General features: G+C 41.5%; 1 protein-coding gene across 1 annotated transcript in view; it reads left to right on the forward strand.

The window, feature by feature from the left end:
- Positions 1 to 21,281, forward strand: part of dnah9 (dynein, axonemal, heavy chain 9) — a gene marked incomplete at both ends in the record, with an annotated part of 143,014 nt that overhangs the window by 54,695 nt on the left and 67,038 nt on the right. Inside the window, 10 exons of the mRNA XM_083904660.1 lie at positions 893 to 1,067; positions 1,837 to 2,010; positions 4,049 to 4,256; positions 4,338 to 4,503; positions 6,076 to 6,178; positions 7,893 to 8,132; positions 15,068 to 15,229; positions 17,071 to 17,267; positions 17,740 to 17,902; positions 19,085 to 19,208. Of these exons, the coding sequence (XP_083760786.1) occupies positions 893 to 1,067; positions 1,837 to 2,010; positions 4,049 to 4,256; positions 4,338 to 4,503; positions 6,076 to 6,178; positions 7,893 to 8,132; positions 15,068 to 15,229; positions 17,071 to 17,267; positions 17,740 to 17,902; positions 19,085 to 19,208 (1,712 nt within the window). The remainder of the gene's footprint in view (positions 1 to 892; positions 1,068 to 1,836; positions 2,011 to 4,048; positions 4,257 to 4,337; positions 4,504 to 6,075; positions 6,179 to 7,892; positions 8,133 to 15,067; positions 15,230 to 17,070; positions 17,268 to 17,739; positions 17,903 to 19,084; positions 19,209 to 21,281) is intronic.

The following is a 21,281-nucleotide window of genomic DNA, read 5'->3' on the forward strand; positions in this document are numbered from 1 at the left end:
AAAACATGATTTCAAAACATAAACATCATTTGCAGTCTGCAAAATATTTTTTTTAATGCAAATATTTTGTCTGTACTGTTGTTGTTGGTGAGTTCAGTTTGTTATATGAACATTATTCCTGAGTCTCTGTGACATATTAGGAGGATTTTATGGCCAGTTGATTTAGATTTATCACATAATGCACCTTTAAGTGAAGTACTTCACACAGAATTCACTAAATAACATTACTTAGAACTTAACTAATAGAGGCAGCAGTGGATCAACAACACCAACAGTGTGCTGTGATGTAAAATCATCCATTTTCTCTATGGGATTTGGTGCAGGAGAGTGAGCAGTTTACGACGCGACAGAAACTTATAATACCTATAATGTTGAGGTAAAGTGGCAAATATATTATTTAAGAGTCAATTTGTGTTCATTTTCTTATTTTTTAACCAGTCTGTGTGCACTTCAGTCAGTGATGGACATAAATCATGTCATATTGTTGCCGTTTTTGTCTTTACTATAATATTTCACACATCTGAGCTAAAGCATTTAATTTAACACCTAAGAATTGGTGTTTTTTCACAATTCATTATCGCGTCGACGTCAATTGATTCGCGTCGAATTGTCACCTGCCAGACTTGTTTTGAGTGAATTTAAAGTCGGGGCTGTTTTTAACTAGTATGTCAATTATTTTCTCAGCTAAATGAGTAGCGCTGCATTAAGTGTCAGAAAGGTGTTCTCAAAAGTCATTTTTCATCCTTAAACCAGAATATATTCACTTTTCAGAGGCAAAAACTCTCGAAAACCTCAAATCTCAAGTCATGGCTTGTTTGTCCGAATCCTTGAGCCACAGGCTCTGCTGTAACAGATGTCGTGATGTTGCGTCGTCTTCTTCTTCTCGTGTCAGGTTCAAAAAAATCATCCCCATCCCCGAGCAGAGTCTGGTGCAGACGCTGTGCTACCTGCTGGAGTGTCTCCTGACGCCAGAGAGCACGCCGCCCGACTGCGCCAAGGAACTTTATGAGCTCTATTTCGTCTTCGCCGCCGTCTGGGCCTTTGGGGGAGCCTTGTTCCAGGACCAGGTACTCTCTCTGTGTGTGTGTGTGTGTGTGTGTGTGGTCACACGCTCTCTCTCGGTTGCTTTCCCTCCTCATAACTCCGTCCTGACAGGGAGCCTTTTGCACCTGCATTACCCGGGTATTTTCTCGGTGTTATTTAAGCCTTTGCCGACTCTTATGCAACTTTCTTTCGTGCCTCTGTTTATGGAAATGATTCCCAAGGCGGGTGGAAAAATGTGAGGGTTATTTTTCAAAAAAAAAAAAAAGAGAGAGAGATAACTCTCCTGTCTAAAAAAAAAAAAGAATTCCCGCTCATCCACACACACACACACTGAATTTAAATGAGAGCCGAGCAGTTGCTAAGCAATCCAGTTAGCGCCTTCGGAGTAAGTGTGTTCGTCTAAGTTATGGGATGAAACCGCTCTCTCCCTTTGGTACAAATGTACTCCACTTTATTTTCCCATCACAAATGCATTTAAATGCTAAGTGGTTTTATTGACTGGAGAGTTGGTAGTGTGTGTGTGTGTGGACGGGGAGGAAGAGACAGGTATGAAGAGAAGGAGGAGGAAGCAGGAGGAAGGAGAGAGGAGCTGCCAGTCTGTAGGTGATGAGACGACTTCACTCATTTCCTATCCTTCAGCTGCAGTTTATCCGTCCCCGTGGTTTGTGTTCACTCCGGTGTAAATCAAACGCACGGATCCATAGCTACTGTACGCAGGAGAGGAAGTCATTTTAGAGTATTGACCCCTCCCTCCCTCCCTCTGTGTGTTTGTGTGTGTGTGTGTGTGAGCAGCTGGTCGACTACAGAGTGGAGTTCAGCAAGTGGTGGGTGGCCGAGTTCAAAACTGTTAAGTTCCCCGCGCAGGGAACCGTCTTCGATTACTACATCGACCCCGAGACCAAGAAGTTTGAACCCTGGACCAAGATGGTGCCTAAGTTTGAGATGGATGCGGACGCACCGCTGCAGGTACAACGATGACGACGACAACGCCAAAATGTGTTTTTATATAGATATGAAGCCTTGTACGGTGGCCTGTAAGTGCAAATCATTCTTACAAAACAAATGAAAAAAAGCCACTGTCACTTAGACTCAAAATGCAACATGACACACTATGATTTTGCTGCTATTTAAATATTTACATCCTGTCTCCTCCAAAAGTGGATGACAAATTATGACTTTTTCTTCTTAAACATTAGACATAGATTAAACATAGATTAAAAAGATGAATATAAGACAGTATTTCTTAGTTTATTTCCAGATATTTTCTTTACCTGGTGGAAGAAACCAGTTGATTAATGTATTTATTCATTTAAAAATCGCACACGTTTGAGCTATAATCATTTTACTTAAAAAAAAATAAAAAATAAAAATAGATTTAAAAAAAGAGTAACATACCGTTTTCCCGGTTTCCCCGCCTCACCGTCTCCTATGCTTATAGATACCATCTTCAAAATTAATCCTTACCGGAAAGGTGCCATATCAAGGATTTACTACACTCTTCTGGCGCACCAATCTTCAACCTCGGATGTCTTACGCACTGCATGGTCAGATGATCTCAATATAGAGTTAGACCCTGCGGTATGGGATCAGGCTTTGAAATGGGTCCATTCATCCTCTGTCTGTGCCCGGCATGGATTATTACAATGCAAAGTGGTGCATAGGGTTCATTGGTCCAAAAGTAAACTGGCTCGTATATTCCCAGGTATAGACTCAAGCTGTGACCGGTGCCATTTAGGACCAGCCAGTCTTGGTCACATGTTCTGGGATTGTCCTGTCCTCGTGCCATTCTGGAAGGGTGTCTTTGACAGTCTTTCAGCCATTATTTCTACCAAAATTGATCCCTCACCATTAGTTGCTCTGTTTGGTGTCCTACCTACTGGTCATTCATTGCCATCCTACTTTTGTGAACTTGTGGCCTTTCTCTCACTCTTGGCGAGGCGTGTCATATTGTTACATTGGAAGAACCCTCACCCCCCCTCCCACTCTCAATGGATTAGGGATGCCCTTCATTATATGACACTGGAAAAAATCAAGTACTCTTTGCGTGGCACCTCAACTAAGTTTTGTAGGGTCTGGGATCCTTTCTTAGATCACATCAAGTCTCTCCAATTAGATTCCGCCATCATTGATTGATTCACCCCAATAACGCACCAACGCCCTGTTTTCAACTAGCCTTATTGGTAGCACGTATTGGCAGCATGCAGCATTACCTTTTTTTTAATTATTATTATTGTTTATTTATTTATTTATTTATTTTTGTTATCTTTTTTAAAGTTTATTTATTTACTGTCTAGTTGTTCATTTTTCGTATTGTTATTATTATTATGTTTGCTTTCTTACTTATGGTCGTTACTGTGCTTAATTAATGCGAGTGGATTTCTATGTGCTTGGATCTATGTTTGTTTGCGGATAGTGTGGATGTGTACAAGCATGCAAATCTACCATATTATCTTCCACTGAAAGCACTCATAAGCCAGTTGTTTGTCTTGTTTTGTTTGCTTGTAGGGGAAGGATGAGGGATGGGGTGATGTATTGTGTATCCTCAGCATTTGGCTGTATGTTATGTTATCCTATCACTTATCTGTGAGGATTGTTGTACGTGAAGTATTCTGTTGTAATTTCTATAAATAAATCATATATAAAAAAAAAAAAAAAAAAAAGAGTAACATTTTTATTAAAATTTAAATAAATTAAATATTCACATTTTTTAAATGAAAAAAGAATATTCACATTTTTAAATGTAAAAAATCTAATTTTTAAATTTGAAAAAAACTAATTTTTAAATTTGAAAAAATCTAATTTGAAAATTTGAAAATTTGAAAAAATCCAAAAAAAATCACTTCAGTTTAAACTTATTTTTAAAACGGTTAACTAAGTTAATAACCAACTTAGTTATTGATAAATTGTTGTCTCCCCTCATTAAAACAGCCGTTATATACTTTACTTTATAGTTAAAAAAATCAAACATCTTCATGTTTTCTCTCTCTCTCATGTGTGTGTGCAGGCTTGTTTGGTCCACACCACAGAGACGATCAGAGTTCGTTACTTCATGGATTGCCTCCTGGAAAACTGCCGGCCCGTCATGTTGGTCGGTAACGCCGGCACGGGGAAGTCCGTCCTGGTCGGGGACAAACTGGGATCGCTGGACGCCGACAAGTACATGATTAAAAACGTGCCGTTCAACTACTACACCACGTCTGCCATGCTCCAAGGTTTGTTTCTGTAATCAAAGCTCCACGTTAAAAACACCACCACCTGAATGTCGTCGTTTACACGTCGTATTTCTGATGTAGCCGTCCTGGAGAAGCCTCTGGAGAAGAAGGCGGGGCGTAATTACGGACCTCCGGGCAGCAGACGACTCGTCTACTTCATCGACGACATGAACATGCCCGAGGTGGACGCGTACGGCACCGTGCAGCCGCACACGCTCATACGACAACACATGGACTACAACCACTGGTGAGACGCTACTGTTGCTATAGTGTGGACTGCCGCCCCCTGCTGGGCTGTGAAGGTACTGCAGCGGTAGAATGCATCACGTAATCTGTTTTGCGTTCAGTTGTGATGAAAAGTGACAGTTCAGGGTTTGTTTGTTTTTTGCAAACACAACTTTATTTATAAAGCACTTTAAAACAACCACAGTGTTAGAAGAAGATGAGAATAAATAAAAGACACTATAAATAAAAGGCATTGAAGCTCACACGAGGGCGATAAAGGGCCAAAAAAAACGTGGCTAAATGTAACAGTTAATAACAATAAACCACAATAAAATCCACACTTGCTGCCTTTTCTCGCCGTTGAACACACTTTTTATCACAGGAAATGGAAGTTTGTGTCACTTTGTAAAACCCTCTCGCTCTCCCACACCAAAGCCCATGCAGAAAATGAGCGATTTTACGTCAAAGCACACGGGAGCTGTTGATCCACTGCTACGTTCCTGAAGTAAGCTCATAACATTTTAGTTTGCGACTTCGGTGTCTGAAAAGTTTTGTTGCTTTGTTTTTGATTTAGCAAAGTGATGTAAACTTTCCAAAACAAGGCAGCAGCAGGGCAGCAGCATGAGATAAAAACGCTGATTTTTTCAATGGGATTTGGTGCCGGGAGACTAAGTGGTTTTCAAACTTCAGTTTCCAGTTAAAGAAGACTCTGTAGTGTTAAAAAAGAACCGGAAAACATATTCCTTTAAAATTATGTACGTTGCAACTATTTAACGAGAGTTAAAGGTGAAGTAGTTTATAGTGCCATCTAGAGGAGAGGCTGAAATTTACAACAAAGAACTGCTCCTCTGCTCACCCCCTCCCTTGCCTGAGCGCTACGGTGTCCTCAGCCGGTCAAATGTCGTCCTCGTCGTCTTTCTCCGTGTCAGCAGATGAGGTTCGTGAGGTGAGGGAGAGGGCGAGCTACCGCGGCCGTAGCAGACGAAGCGGAGAGAGTGGAGGCGGGACTTCCGCTACAAGTAAAGCGACGCTTGATTTGTTCTCTCACGTTTGTCCTTACAGGCTCCGGTAGAAACATGGCGTCTCGCTGCTAACAGTGGCAATGAAACCGCGGCCCGCGACCATGACTTTCTGAAACACTACGAAAATGAAACAAAAAATATTATACAGCGACTTGACAATGCAGGAGCACATAATATGTATAAAAAAGTGGATTTTGGGTTATATAAACCCATAAATACTACACAGTGTCCCTTTAAAGGTGAAATATAAGCGTGGATGTTTCTACAGTTTCCCCTATTTAAAAAGCATTGTGCTGCCGGGCTGTGTGACCCACAGTGAGGTCATTGTGAACATGGGTTCCTCGGAGCGTCAGACACAGGCCGAGTGGCTTAGACACGCTCGGCCCGTTCCTGATACACGAGGAGGATTTCAGGTATGAAATTGACAGAAAGGAGGTTGTTACTGAGCCACGCCAGCTTAAGTCTGAGCTGAGACGTGTGTGTGTGTGTGTGTGAGTGTGAGAGTGTGAAGCTGTTAAATAATGATTTTTTTATTTAACATTTTTCACGTGTGTGTGTGTGTGAACTCTCAGGTACGACCGTAATAAACTGCTTCTGAAGGAGATACACAACGTTCAGTACGTGTCCTGCATGAACCCCACAGCTGGAAGCTTCACCATCAATCCACGACTGCAGGTACACACACACACACACACACACACACACACACACACACACACACACACACACAGTACACTGTGTTCCTCTTGTATTGCACAACACACTGCAGAGGTAACATGAGGACTAACTCCCCCTTTTGGTACATCCTGTACAACATCTATACATTTTCCTCCCACTTTTAAAGCTTGCATTAGATACGGAGAAGCAGTGTAGTATAATGTGCTGTAAACCCACCATAAAAGAGCAAAAAATCCTGTATAATCACTTAAAAATGCGTGAAATGGTGAAGTCATTGGCCAATTAAATTCATCACAATATTATCATTCGTAGCAAAAATTGGTGCACATGTATCATGTCAATACGAACCAAAAAGTCTGTTTCACCCATGACCCAAATCCAACAGGAAGGCGACCATTTTGGATTAAACAGCCATTTTCTGTTGTGAATTTGCAATTTCGCACATGGCAACAAACTCCTCCTACAGCTTTTATGCAATCAACTTCAAATTTGGTAATCCCAATCTGGACAAGATAACGGTAAAAAAATATCCAGAAGACTTACTCAGTGTCACACGGTGTAGACGCTAGGGGGCGACAAATTTGTGGCTAATTCTGGCGTCTTGGTAAAAACCACAAATCTGTGCAAATTTGGCAATTTTACGCATAATGTGGTATTTCAACAAACTCCTCCAACAGCTTTTATGCAATCAACTTCAAATTTGGTAATCCCAATCTGGACAAGATAACGGTAAAAAAAATTCCCAGAAGACTTACTCAGTGTCACACGGTGTAGACGCTAGGGGTCGACAAAGTTGTGGCTAATTCTGGCGTCTTGGTAAAAACCACAAATCTGTGCAATTTACGCATAATGTGGTATTTCAACAAACTCCTCCTACAGCTTTTATGCAATCAACTTGAAATATGGTCCTTTGAATCTGGACAAGATAACGGTAAAAAGTTGTCAAAAGAGTTACTCAACATCACGCGGTGTAGACGCTAGGGGGCGACAAAGTTGTGGCGAATTCTGACCACAAAACTGTGTCTAACTCCACTATAGAAGGTGCAATTGAAAGCAAACATGCAATGATTGATCAAATTTGTGTCTGGAAAACTTTCATGTTTCATTTTTCAATATTGAACACAGCGCCCCCTAGCGGCAAAAGAAACGTTGAGTGAAAGTCTCAGAAAAGTCAGCAAATATTACTATATAATATATTAAAATAATGCTTGTTAATACTCTTTTTTTGTACGACGTTTGTGGTACTTTTCTTCTACAATTTGTGTGCGTCATTAGCCACTTAACTTGTTAGCACAAGTCTATGATATCTTGAAATCATGTTTCACTGTTAAACACACTTTTGCAAAGTTTACTCTCACTCACACCAAAGTCCATAGAGAAAATTAATGTTTTTAGCTCGCTGAGGCACAGGAGCTGCTGGTCTGCTGCTGCCTCGTGTGGTCACTTTGTGTCACTGAGGTAAATCAAAACAAAGGTTTTCAAACACCGAAATCACAAAATAACATATTTTAACTTACTTATGGAGGCGGAGGAGGATGAAAACTCCTGTTTGCTGTGATGTTAAAATCGCTGATTTTCTCAATGGGATTTGGTGTGGGAGAGTTTCCCAGTCTGAAAAATGTTGTTTAAGAGTGAGAAGTTATTCTGAAGATGTCATAAACATAGTGTGGACTCGCTTACGACTCACTTACGTGGCTTTCTGCATCCACAGCGCCACTTCTCGGTCTTCGCGCTGTCGTTTCCGGGAGCCGACGCCCTCGCCACCATCTACACCTCCATCCTGCTGCAGCACGTCAAAGGCGAGGGCTTTGCCGCCGCGCTGCAGAAGAGCTGCCCCACCGTGGTGCAGCTCGCACTGGCGCTGCACCAACGCATCTCTTCCACGTTCCTGCCCACGGCCGTCAAGTTCCACTACATCTTCAACCTGCGAGACCTCTCCAACATCTTCCAGGTGACAAAAAACTTAAGGTCAATCTTCTGAAAAGTTCCGCTTCTGTACTTTTTTCCATCTTTTCTCTTCCCACCCCTCCCCTTTTGGGTTCTCTCCTCATTTCTGCAGCTCTGCCTCCCGTGTGGAAAGAGCCAGGCTTCTGTCACTAATTTCTCATCTAAATGATTATTGATTTAAGAGCCGAGTCTGAAAAGCTGGAAATAAGTCTGAGATAAGTGCGAGAGAAAATAGAATGGATTTGCACTTTCCACGGGTGTTAGCGGTGATTTAATGTATTTAAATGAATATAATGTTGGAGCACGGAGGCTGTCAGGGGGAGACGCTCCTGGGCCAATATTTCTGTCAGGATCCTCCACGGTTTCACGGAGGGCAGGCGCTCTCATTTAACACACTCCACTGTAATAATTAATGCTTTAAGCCACTCGGCTACAGGAACTTCATTTTTCATCATTGCTTAGCTCTGGCTCCTGCACACGTGATGAAATATTGTTTCCAGTGCACTCGTTTAAAAGCAGCGAGAGTCAATATTTTTCCTCGTCTTAATGACTTTTATAGGGCCCTATGATTTCCGTGTTAACGGAATCGCGGACGGAATCGCGGAATTGGCCAATAAAAACGGAATCTAATGTTAAACGCGGAATATCGCGGAAATTGACATAATGTGACTGAAATGCTGTCATCGTGAGGAGAAGGAACGTTTGTCTGGAGAAATGTTCCGGGGAACGCTCATTCGTGGCACCACCCGTGCATCTCCTCACAAACACTCACCCGGCCAGGGTTTCCACCAGTGCGTGTTGCTTGTTTATTTACTTTATATACACTTTTTTTTTCTAAACCGCGGAACAAATGCGCTGCGCCCGCATGTAACCGGCGAGCGTCCCCTTATCCAGGTGCCGATTGAAACTCAAGTCACACCATCAAATACGCCATTATTACGGTTATATTGTTATTGTCAATAAATATTTTATATTTAGGAATGCACCGATAATTCGGCGGCCGAAACACGGCGAGTAAACTGTGGAACATCGCCTATTAAATGCTGGAAAGTCTCTGCACAAAAGTGAAACTTATGAACTCCCCACGACTTTCACTTCACACCAGAGAACATTCTCTCTCTTTGAACAGTTAACTAAAGACCTCAGCTCATCTGATGCATCTGTTATTCCCTTAATTGCAGCGTTGTAGGGGTAATATTGCGTGTAGAGAAACGATCCAGTCGGATACGGAGAAGCGCACGGCGCAGGAGAGGGAGAACAGTACAGCGCAGGGGCGGTGCGCAGAAATCCGTCTGCACCAGATGAGGGGGCACTACCACTTTTTTATTTATGTTATGCATGGCTTGTTTTAAGATTCACTGGCATTTACTTAATTAGGATTTAACTTAAGTGAAAGCAATTGAACAATTGAGAAGTCAGTGGATTCAAGAAGAAAGTTGCATTTCAGTGGACATTTTATTCACTGACACAAAAAGCACACATTCTATGGTGGTAAAGTAAGTATAAAAGGTAAAAAAAACAGAATAAAAATAAATAAAACGGAAAAAACGGAATTCTAAAAAATTAAAACGGAAAAAACGGAATTTGGAAAAAAATAAAACGGAATTTGGAAAAAAATAAAACGGATTTCATAGGGCCCTACTTTTAAAGTGGCCGCGGTCAGCTGATTTATTTTTTCACCCCTTGAAACAGACGGATTGTTTTGTAATTTTCTTATCCACTTTTTTGAGCACTTTATGATCGTAATTGTAACTGAAGGAGTTACTTTTATTATTCCTTCAAAGAAATCGCAAATGTAACTTTTAACAGTCATGTTCTTCATGTACATGAACAAAAATTGGTACATATGTAAATCCTGTCGTAACGTCTTTCTTTGTCTTTCACTGTCTTTCACTGTCTTTCTTTGTCTTTCACTGTCTTTCTTTGTCTTTCTCTGTCTTTCACTGTCTTTCTTTGTCTTTCTCTCTTTCACTGTCTTTCACTCTTTCTTTGTCTTTCACTGTCTTTCTTTGTCTTTCACTGTCTTTCTTTGTCTTTCTCTGTCTTTCACTGTCTTTCTTTGTCTTTCTCTGTCTTTCACTGTCTTTCTCTGTCTTTCATTGTCTTTCTCTGTTTTTGTGTCTTTCACTGTCTTTCTCTGTGTCTTTCTGTGTTTCTTTGCATCTTTCACTGTCTTCCTTTGTCTTTCTCTGTCTTTCACTGTCTTTCTCTGTCTTTCACTGTCTTTCTTTGTCTTTCACTGTCTTTCTCTGTCTTTCATTGTCTTTCTTTGTCTTTCACTGTCTTTCTTTGTCTTTCATTGTCTTTCTCTGTCTTTCACTGTCTTTCTTTGTCTTTCATTGTCTTTCTTTGTCTTCCTCTGTGTTTCTTTGTCTTTCTCCGAGTTTTTCACTGTGTCTCTGTGACTTAATCTGTGTCTTTCACCGTATTTTTCTTTGTGACTCATGATTTGTTGACGAAAACTTCTTCATCATCGTCGGACCGACAGAAATGACGTGATGATGTGTTTATTGAACGGGGAAGAAGAATCTAATGTGGTAGCGTCTATTCAGGAAAGTTTTCATTTTTTTAAAAAATCACGTCTTTCGTAAATTTTGCGCTCGATCGTTCGCACACAGACATATTGAAGAAGCTGTGTGAATATGAACGTGTCACTGTGTTGTTGTGGTGGTGGTGATTGTGAAGGTGTTTTCCCAACACTTTCTGTCTTAACTGAATAAATTCCTCTACGACTGGTGGATCTCAGCCGTTATAATGAGCTGCTCGGCACCAGGTTTAAGCCTCCTGCACTTTGAGATTAAGCATAATTACCACCGAGCCCTGCATGACCCTGAGACTCTTACCTTTCACAACTATGATCACGCACAACGCTGCCTTCAAGCAAAAAGGCTTTGTCTTATTTTTAATTTTTTTAAAACTGGACGTCCAGTAACTACAGAGAGGAAACGCAGTGACAGCTTTCACTGCGGTTCCTCTGGAGAGATTGTGGAGAAGCTCCACAGCTTTTGAACCTTCAGGAGTCAAAAAAGTATAAGACAAGGTACAAAACACTCCCTGTAATTTTCGGAGTGCGGGGCCTAAACAGTCGTCAGTGCTTTTGTGGCTCGTGACGTCTCAGATGTTTTGCCTCAGCCGGAAAAATAATTGAGGGGACTTTTTTTGATCCACGTTTGGGCTTTGGGAGACGCAGCCAAAGGTCTTGTTATGATCATCTCCTAATGAGGCAGAATGAGCGCAGAGAGCTGTGTTTTTTTTTTAGAAAGACCTGACAAGATAAAGTGGTCCGGGTTCCGACGCTCAAGGTTGCATCTTTATGAGCCTATTTATGTCATTTACCGACAACATTCTCAGGTTAAGGGTTATTTTGGTCGAATAATAAGTGAGATTTACAGCAAACTCTCTCTCTCTCTAAACTTTTCTCACAGTCTTTCTGCTTCAGTCTCCAGACACGACATCCTGTGTGTGTTAAATTAGACGTACTATATATATATATATATATATATATATATGTATATATATATATATATATATATATGTATATATATATATATATATATATATATATATATATATATATATATATATATATATATATATATATACACAGAAGTACAGCAGCCAGATTTTTCTATAAGGGTTGAACAAACAGTCTGATATCAGACGGTTGTCAAAGAGCACTGTTTGCCCGGGCGCTCGCTCGCTGCTATGATGACCAGCGGGTGAATGTGTAGGCCTGTCTTTCCCACGTCAGCCTAAATGAGCTCCTTGAGGTTTGAGTGGATGTGGAGGAGAAGACCGGACAGAGCGAAAGAGAAGGGCAGGAGACGAGGACGAAGGATGAAATGAACTGCACTGACTGGACAATATGTCCGTACACTAGTCGGCTGGGTGGCTGAGCAGCTGGAGCAGATGTCAGGCTCCACAGATGAGCTTCTTCCACTACAAGGCGGTCTGACAGACGGACAGACAGATACACGCCAACACGCGGCTCTTTAATCCTTTTCACCTGAGCTGAACAAATCAGCCAAAGCTCAGGCTCAGAACTGAAGTCGGGGCAAAGTTCTCTCCCCTTAGTTTGTTAGCACTTTGTTGTTCGCTAACGGTGAATTCAGATTTTCTTGCCGGGCTAACGCCACAACGGATCAACTTAATCTCATTTGAGATACAATGGGTGCTAGCTCTACCACATTAGTTGTACTCTATCTCTTGAGAAACCGTCGTCTTGTGTTGTTTCAAGACATACCATCCGTAGCCGCACACAATTTGGGGATTCATCACAATTTCCATCAGTCATAGAAAAAAATTTAAGAGCCAGCTGCAGGTTTTACCTATGTGGACGAAAATTGGTACTCGTGTGTACCACTTCTAGGAGTGATGGTTATCTACTAATGGCGTCAAATGGTCAGTGGAGCAAAGCCCTAAAGATCCACATTTTTCTTCTCTGGTCTGGACATGTTTGAGATGTATGCTGAGGCTTTTTAGGTTCAGCCATGGGTCGGGTAAAGCATTTCCCGACCCATGGCTGAAGCTCGTCGTGTTTGAGTATCTCTGCCTAAAATGACCAAAGCCTGGACTTAGATTTAACATTATCTTAATCTCTGAGGACACAATCAAAATAATGTGCTTATTTTCTCTATCTTTATGCTAACAAAAGACGATGCTCATCGTTTAAAAGCCCAGAATCAACAGAAAACACTTTTGTTTTTCCTTTCTATTTCTATTAACCAAACACTACATACACGTCACAAGGTGTTTCACATAAATCATGTTTTTACTTTACAAACTCTCACATTAACTTGTTATTTAAATGTCAATCGTTTTCCTTGTACCTTTACACAAGAGTGGATTTCCAGCGTTTGTTTGATTGATATGACGAATGGCTAAGCCCATAGTGCGACTCTTATGTAGAGTTGCCATATGGTGTTTTTGTTTTTGCAGCCTCTTTTTTTTGACAGAAATAATAAAAGAACGTTGTTGTGATTGACACCATTAAACGATGAAACGGAGCAGAAAAAGAGATCTATTTCAAGTCAGAGAATTGCTTCGTTCGCGCGTACTCGCTGAAGACATCTTGACTTGAGTCGACGTCGAGGAGCGGCGATAATTCTCAGGCTCAGTCGGAATCTTTCGGCACACACATACAGCACACACTCCATCTGCACCATTACACAGTGGATTTAGCAGCCAATTGTCACATTCAGTGGGCTCAGATATGAAGGCGTATCAGATTTAGCTGGCTTTACCCCCACGGAGATGATTCTGTTGATTAGAATAAGTTCTGGGGGCTGGAAACGCTCAACATCTGCCTGCCTCAGCCTCCTGTGTGATGGAGCATAGAGGGGAACAAACAGTTCCAGGGCGCCTGTCCGTCCTCCGCCTCATCCTATACGACACCTGTTCTGTTCTGCGCTACGTTCTGTTCTCATTGGCTCGGCATGAAAGGCGACGTGGTAAAGCCTACACGCTACGCAAACGTCCTCTGGAGACATATTAATCTTCGCGTCGCTCTCTTCTGCTCATAATAATCCACGATTCAGTAAACAGCCGCAAGAATTTGATGCAAAAGGCCCAGATTGCACCTGTGAGCTAAGCTAGCATGAAGATAAAATGTGAACCCCAACTTTTTTCCTTTTTTTTCAAAATTATAATTAAAAATACAAAAAACAAGCAAAGAAAAACGGAGACAAGGAAAAATTTCAAACACAAACGCAACTAAAGTTAAAGGATACACAACAACTAAAATTAGTAAACAGCATAATAATACTAGACCCTAACCGACCCATTCTTTGTTCATGAAATACAAAAGTTGAAGAAGTTAAAAGTTAAACTACTGCCCATTAGATAAGCTAGCATGATAATAATAGCGCTAACCAGCAGCCAACTACCCATTCATTTATTACGTATTCTTGTTTTTCGTGTGTGTTTTTACAAATGCACCTTCAGTTCTAGCAACCCCTCGTTTTGTTCCATGGGTTTTTGTTTTTCTACAATGACAATGAAGGCTATCTTAGCTTAGCTTGGCATAGCCTAGCCTAGCTTCACAGTGTAAATAACAGTTTGAATCAGGTGACACGCAAGTTACCAGGTAGTAAGAGGGAAAGAATGGATTACCATGGTAATCTGAGCGTTTGTGTGAGTATTAATAAGTGGGTGAATATGAAGTCAGTATTAGGTCGTAACTGCTCGCCTGAGGCTAATGCTAGCGCTAACCAGCAGCCAAAGACCCATTCATTTATTACGTATTCTTGTTTTTCGTGTCTGTTTTTACAAATGCACCTTCAGTTGTAGCAACCCATCATTTTGTTCTATGGGTTTTTGTTTTTCTACAATGACAATGAAGGCTATCTTAGCTTAGCTTGGCCTAGCCTAGCTTAACAGTGTAACTAAGAGTTTGAAGAAGAAAGAAAGCCTATTTTTTTTACATTTCTAGATATTTTTATTGGCTTTGAATCAAACTCCAGCTCACGTTGTAGCTGTTCCTGGTTTTGCAGGATTATCTGAAATGTTAGCAGAGAACATGAATTTAGGGGAAATTTACTCCAGAAACCAATCTATCATAGGAATGGAGAGTCTCTGCTCTGCTCTATTTGGCCAGAATTTGAAATAAAGTCAGGAACGATGCAGTAATAAAAGCAGATATGTCAGACAGAACCCTTGGATTTCTTCGTAATTAATTTCCCTTCTATCCAAAACCAGCCCACAGAACTTATCGCCACATGCAGCAACACTTCTGAGACTGCGAGATGAAAGGGAAAAAAAAGCTCTGGCGTTTCTGTCCCCAGCTCCTCCGACACACCTACCTAACAGCTTGCCCACTCAATATCCATTGATTTACAGCAAAGTGACTGTGCTGTATTTTCCACATCCTCGCTGTAGTGAAAATGGCCTAAATCGGCGTCTGGAATGAAACGCTCTCTCTCTTTCTCACTCTGTGCCCAGGGCGTCCTCTTCTGTACCAGCGAGTGTCTGAAAGCCCCCGCGGACCTGCTGAGAATCTACCTGCACGAGTGCAACCGCGTCTACAGAGACAAGCTGGTGGAGGAGCAGGACTTCCAGGTCTTTGATAAGCTGCAGGCAGACACGGTGAAAAAGTTCTACGAGGTGAGAGTTTTTTACAGAGTTCAACAGAGGGAAGGAGGGAAGGAAGGGAAGGAGGGAGGGAAGGAAGGAAAGGAAGAGGAGGAGGAAATCATTAGGCTGCCTGCTCTGTGTCTGGACCTGGACATCAGTGGTCAACACAGCGAGGAGAGAAGAGGCGAGAACGCAGTGTTTTTGGGCTGTGTGTGTGTGTGTGTGTGTGCGTGTATGATGGGATGGAGGGCCAGTGGAGGCTTAGAGAGAATATTAATCAGTGTGCTGGTGTCGGGGTCTGGCTGTCAGGGTCTGCGCTGTCAAGCCCAGCAAATTGGAAAACATTTTAATGGTTTTTCTGTTCACTGCTCCCCTCAACACTACCCCGACACTAGTCATGGCACAATGAAGAAGCTGATGTACACACACACGCACACACACACTCTACTCTACAGCAGTCATTCCCCAGGTTGACACCAAATTAAATTTGCAACCTTATTCCCGTTGTAATAATCCACCGTTTAGGAACAATGTCCCGGTTAAAGTAAAGCACTTCATTCTCAGAACTCTGACTTTACAACTCAAGAATTCAGAACTCAGTGGCCCCTGATCCTCTTCAGCAAATAAACGACAACAAAAAACATTGAGGAAATTTTTTTTTCTTTTTCCAAGGATGACCTGGCCAAGAGGTCAGAGGTCAGCAGCACACGTCAGCATACATATAAGCTTACATAGGAGAGTTAGAAACAATAACTTAGAAACTTAAAGTGTAAAAGCTCCATTTCTCAGTGTTGCCAAAGTTTTTGTGCGTAAAACAAAGTTTGTGATTCATATTTAAAACATCGCAGAAATGGCTGCTTTATCTCTTCAGTAGAATATTGGGGATTCACAGAAGGTGCAGTAAAAAAAAAAAGGAAGAAAGAAAATGAAATGTTCCCGTGTGCCACAGAGCAGCAATGTTTTCTAATTGTCTAATTGTGAGTTTGTGATAAAAAGAGAAATCACTGGTGGGTAACAGCTTAGACCACAGAGGAACACGCACTTGCATGTGAAATGATGTGCAGAAGCTTTCTTTATTTATCACCACACACACTCTGTACCTTTACACCTTTACACATTTAAACCTTTACACCTTTAAACCTTTAAACCTTTAAACCTTTAAACCTTTATGACTTTACACCTTTCCAAGTTTAAACCTTTACAAATTTACATTTTTACACCTTTAAACCTTTAAACCTTTAAACATTTACACCTTTACACCTTTAAACCTTTACAATTAACACCTTTACAAATTTACACCTTTAAACCTTTACACATTTAAACCTTTACAACTTTAAACCTTTACACATTTAAACCTTTACACCTTTACAACTTTAAACCTTTACACCTTTAAAACATTACACCTTTAAACCTTTAAACCTTTACAACTTTACAACTTTACAACTTTACACCTTTCAACTTTAAACCTTTACACCTTTAAATCATTACACCTTTACACATTTACACCTTTACACCTTTAGACCTTTAGACCTTTACACCTTTACACCTTTACACATTTAAACCTTTAAACCTTTAAAACTTTACACTTTTAAACCTTTACACCTTTACAACTTTAAACCTTTAGATCTTCAAACCTTTACAACTGTACATCTTTAAATCTGTATACCTTTAAACCTTTACACCTTTACAACTTTAAACCTTTAAATCTTTATACCTTTAAACCTTTACAACTTTACACCTTTAAACATTTACACCGGTGGAGTTTACAGAAGGAATCTGAAGCAGGTCACTGCTGTGCAGCTGTGTCCCTGCCCACACTCTTTAAGCTAAATGCTAATGTGATGCTATCTGTGTGTGTGTGTGTGCCTGAGGACATGGAGGACACTCTGGAGCAGACCAGGGACATGAACGTGTTCTGCCACTTTGCCCGCGGCATCGGGGAGTCCAGGTACATGTGGGCGGAGTCATGGAGCAGCCTCAACGCGACCCTGCTGGAGGCTCTTGACGCCTACAACGAGGTCAACGCCACGCTCAGCCTGGTGCTGTTTGAGGACGCCATGGCTCACATGTGAGTGCATGTGGTGGTGATGTATACGATCGTCGTCTACTTCATTTGTCCTCATGATGGCGCTGCTCAGATGAATGACAGGAAACTTGGGTGACAGTGACCTAGCCGAGGTCTAGGTGCTGCTCAGTTGCTTAGTAACCACAGGGTCACAAACTATCGCAGACAGATGAGCCCAGTCCATAGTTTATGAAGTTTCTAGATCTCACATAATAAACGCTCTATAGGAGTTATGATAATGAGAAGTATACGTGCCATTATAGTTGAGCGATTTCACAAAATGATTGAAAAATTAAATATGCATCATGTTTGTGTTTGCGAGCAGATTCTGAAAAAGCCCGGTGTTATGAAACACAGATGAGTTCACTGTGTGAGAGAGAGAATCTACCTGTGTCTGTTTGTCTTCAGCTGTTTGGATTATGACTCACATTTATCTTCATCTGCCTCCCTCTGTCTGCACCTCTCTAACACGTAGCTGCCGCATAAACCGGATCCTGGAGTCCCCGCGGGGGAACGCGCTGCTGGTGGGAGTGGGCGGCAGCGGCAAGCAGAGTCTGACCCAACTGGCTGCCTTCATCGCCAACCTGGAGGTTTTCCAGATCACCTTGAGGAAAGGTTACAGCATCGCTGACCTGAAGGTTTGAGGAGGAATCCCAGCAGCAGCAACACAGCCATCATTAACAATCATTTTTACATTGTTTACACATCGTTTTAGTTGAATTTCAACAGAAATTGCATTAATTTAACTGCAAAAATTGAGACGGCTTAAATGGAGACAAAACAGTCTAACAGTAACAGAAATTATACAGAAACAACAATTTTTATGAAATGTCAAGGTGCTGTAGTTACATAAGATTCATTATAACAATCTAATAACCCATGTTATTTTCATTACTTTGTAAAATTTGAATCAAAAGTTAATGGGTACCAAATCCCATAGAGAAAATCAGTGTTTTAAGCTCAGGGCGACACAGTAGCTGCTGGTCTGCCACTGCCTCGATTCGAGAGTTTTTAGTCACTGAGATAAATCTAAATGACACGTTTCACAAGCAGAATTCTCAAAACAACACGTATGGAGTCACTGATGGAGGCAGAAGTGGATTATTAATCTCCTGTGTGATGTGAGGTTAAATCGGTGGTTTTCTCTATGGGATTTGGTGCAGGGAGACCCAAAAGATTAAAATTTTACAAATTAATGAAAATATTCATTCATTTCATTTGATTCATTTTAACAAATTGATGTTATTTTCATTACTTTGTAAAATTTTAATCAAAAAGACAAGTTCACATTTTTCTGGGTCTCCCTGCACCAAATCACATAGAGAAAATCACAGATATAACATCACATCACACAGGAGTTGAATACGTTTAATAATCCACTGCTGCCTCCATCAGTGACTTCATACGTGTTGTTTTGTGACTTCGGCTTGTGAAATGTTCAATTTATATTTACCTCAGTGACACAAACTCACAAAACGACTCTGCGGTGGACCAGCAGCTACTGTGTCGCCCTGGGCTGAAAACACTGATTGTCTCTATGGGCTTTGGTGTGGTGTTTACAAAACTACAGTTTCCAGCGATTAAAGCAGCAAACTTTACTCTGAAGACACTTTCAAACTTAAGATGGTGTTAGCCGAGGATTGCGTTGCCCCTATACGACTTTAAAGTCAAAAGAAAAGGTGAATTACAGGATGTAAACACAGTAGTGGGGAAATCCTCAGTGATTCAAGTGTATCAGACATGAATCACCGCAGAAAATAACAAATCTTCTCGCCGCCTGATCTCATTAATGTGTCGCTCTCTCTCTCTCTCTGTCGCAGACTGACCTGGCATCGCTCTACATCAAAGCTGGCGTGAAGAATATTGGCACGGTGTTCCTGATGACTGATGGCCAAGTGGCAGACGAGAAGTTCCTCGTTCTGGTCAACGATCTGCTGGCGTCGGGTAACAGCCGGCGCCGCTAATTACCACGTGTCGTGTTTGTGCAACATGGAAAAACGCTCGCTCGCTCGCTCACTCGCACCGGCCTCGAAACAAATCACTCATCAACATCAACTCCATCCGACACATTAGCGGTGAAGAATTACAAAGCGAGGCGGCGATTCATTTGTCGACTTATACGACACGTTTAATGGGTACAACTCTGGGCTGCATGAAATATGACGGCAGCTTTAATCCAGGGATTGATCTGAGAAGGAGGCGATCACACACACACACACAGACAGATGTGTCGCCACAACAACATCCTTCTCCCGCCGTGTAGTGCCGTCTTACTCACTCTGTGACATCCCAAAGATGTCTGACAGTCACAAAATAAGTAAATAAAACAGTGTTAAATTAAAATATTTGCATTTCCAGTGAAGGATGAGGTGCCGTAGTTGCATTGGATTAATTTTTAACAAATTGACCCTCATGTTATGTTCAAAAACCTTGGCCGTGCTAGTTCAGGTCTCCCTGCACCAAACCCCATTGAGAAAACCACCGATTTTACAAACCCTCTCTGAAACAGCACACACGAGTTGTTGATCCACTGCTGCCTCCGTCGGTCACTTTAACTGTGTTGTTTTGTAACATTCGGCATTTTAAATGCTTCATTTAGATTCCATTTAGTGACCACACAAGGCAGCAGTGGACCAGCGGCTACTGTGTTCCCCCGTGAGCTTAAAACTGCGATTTTCTCTATGGACTTTGGTGTGGCGTTTGCAGAGCTTCCCCTTAAATCTCTGGAGGGTGATCACACAGATGACAGCAATCAAATCCAGCAGGGGGCAGTCTTTAAAAAACAAAATTCCACTTATTCATAGACCTTGACGTCTGTTTTAATCCTTTGTTTATTTAATGTCCTGGCTGTCCTGTCCTTTTTACCCCCAAGGTGCTTTTTAAAGGTTTGCACATTCACAGTCGTCTCCGTAGCAACCACTCTGACTGTGGTCACTGTTTCATGTCAATAACACGATCAAGAGAGCAACGGGGGGGGGGGGCGACACTCGTCCCGACAGCTGAAAGATGAAACGTCTACACGGCGACGGCGGCGGCGATGACTGCCGCTCATGCTGCGAGACAAAATATGACCGCGTCTGTGAGACTCGAGAGGAGAGTGTTGTGTCTTTATCAGGCCAGAACACGGCAGTTTTCATGCCTAACGTGTTTTAAAAGTCGTAGGACGGAGTATAAATCAGGCAAACAGGTCAGCTAGTGACATGAAGACAATTTCTGTCTATGAACTCACTTTGGTGTGAGCACAGAGATGATTTCCTCTTTGATTTGGGGTTTATTTTGACCAGAGAGGGCAGTAGATACAGCAAATTTTAATCACAACAAATAACATTAAGTAGCTGCACATATTGGAGCTGAAACGATTCATCGATTACTAAATTAATCGTCAACTATTTTGATAATCGGTTTGAAGCTTTTTTCATAATTAGAGATGCATTCAAAGACCCTGGTAAAATTATATTGCTACGGAGTGTTGAGCAAATGAGATGCATTCACCCTAGTAAGAGATGCATACACAGACCATGGTAAGAGATGCATTCAAAGACACTGGTAAGAGATACATTCAAAGACCCTGGTAAGGGTTGTATTCAAAGACCCTGGTAAGAGATGCATTCAAAGACCCCGGTAAGAGATGCATTCTAAGACCCTGGTAAGAGATGCGTTTAACGACCCTGGTAAGAGATGCATTCAAAGACACTGGTAAGAGATGCATTCAAAGACCATGGTTAGAGATGCATTCAAAGACCCTGGTAAGAGATGTATTCAAAGACCACTGGTAAGAGATGCATTCAAAGACCCTGGTAAGAGATGCATTCAAAGACACTGGTAAAGTTCTCCTTTACACCTAAAAAAGTTTATTTGGATTTTAAGTTACAGTTAAATTAGCACAAATATTCTTGATAACCTCAAAATCTCAGAGGAAACATCTCTGGCGCCCCCTAAGGGAGGTCTTGGACCCCAGTTTGCGAACCGTGCCTATATTAAACTTATACTGAAGTGAAGTAACGTCTCAAAAAATTC

Source organism: Microchirus variegatus (genome assembly GCF_963457635.1).
Source record: "Microchirus variegatus genome assembly, chromosome: 18".
In the NCBI taxonomy this organism is placed as follows: domain Eukaryota; kingdom Metazoa; phylum Chordata; class Actinopteri; order Pleuronectiformes; family Soleidae; genus Microchirus; species Microchirus variegatus.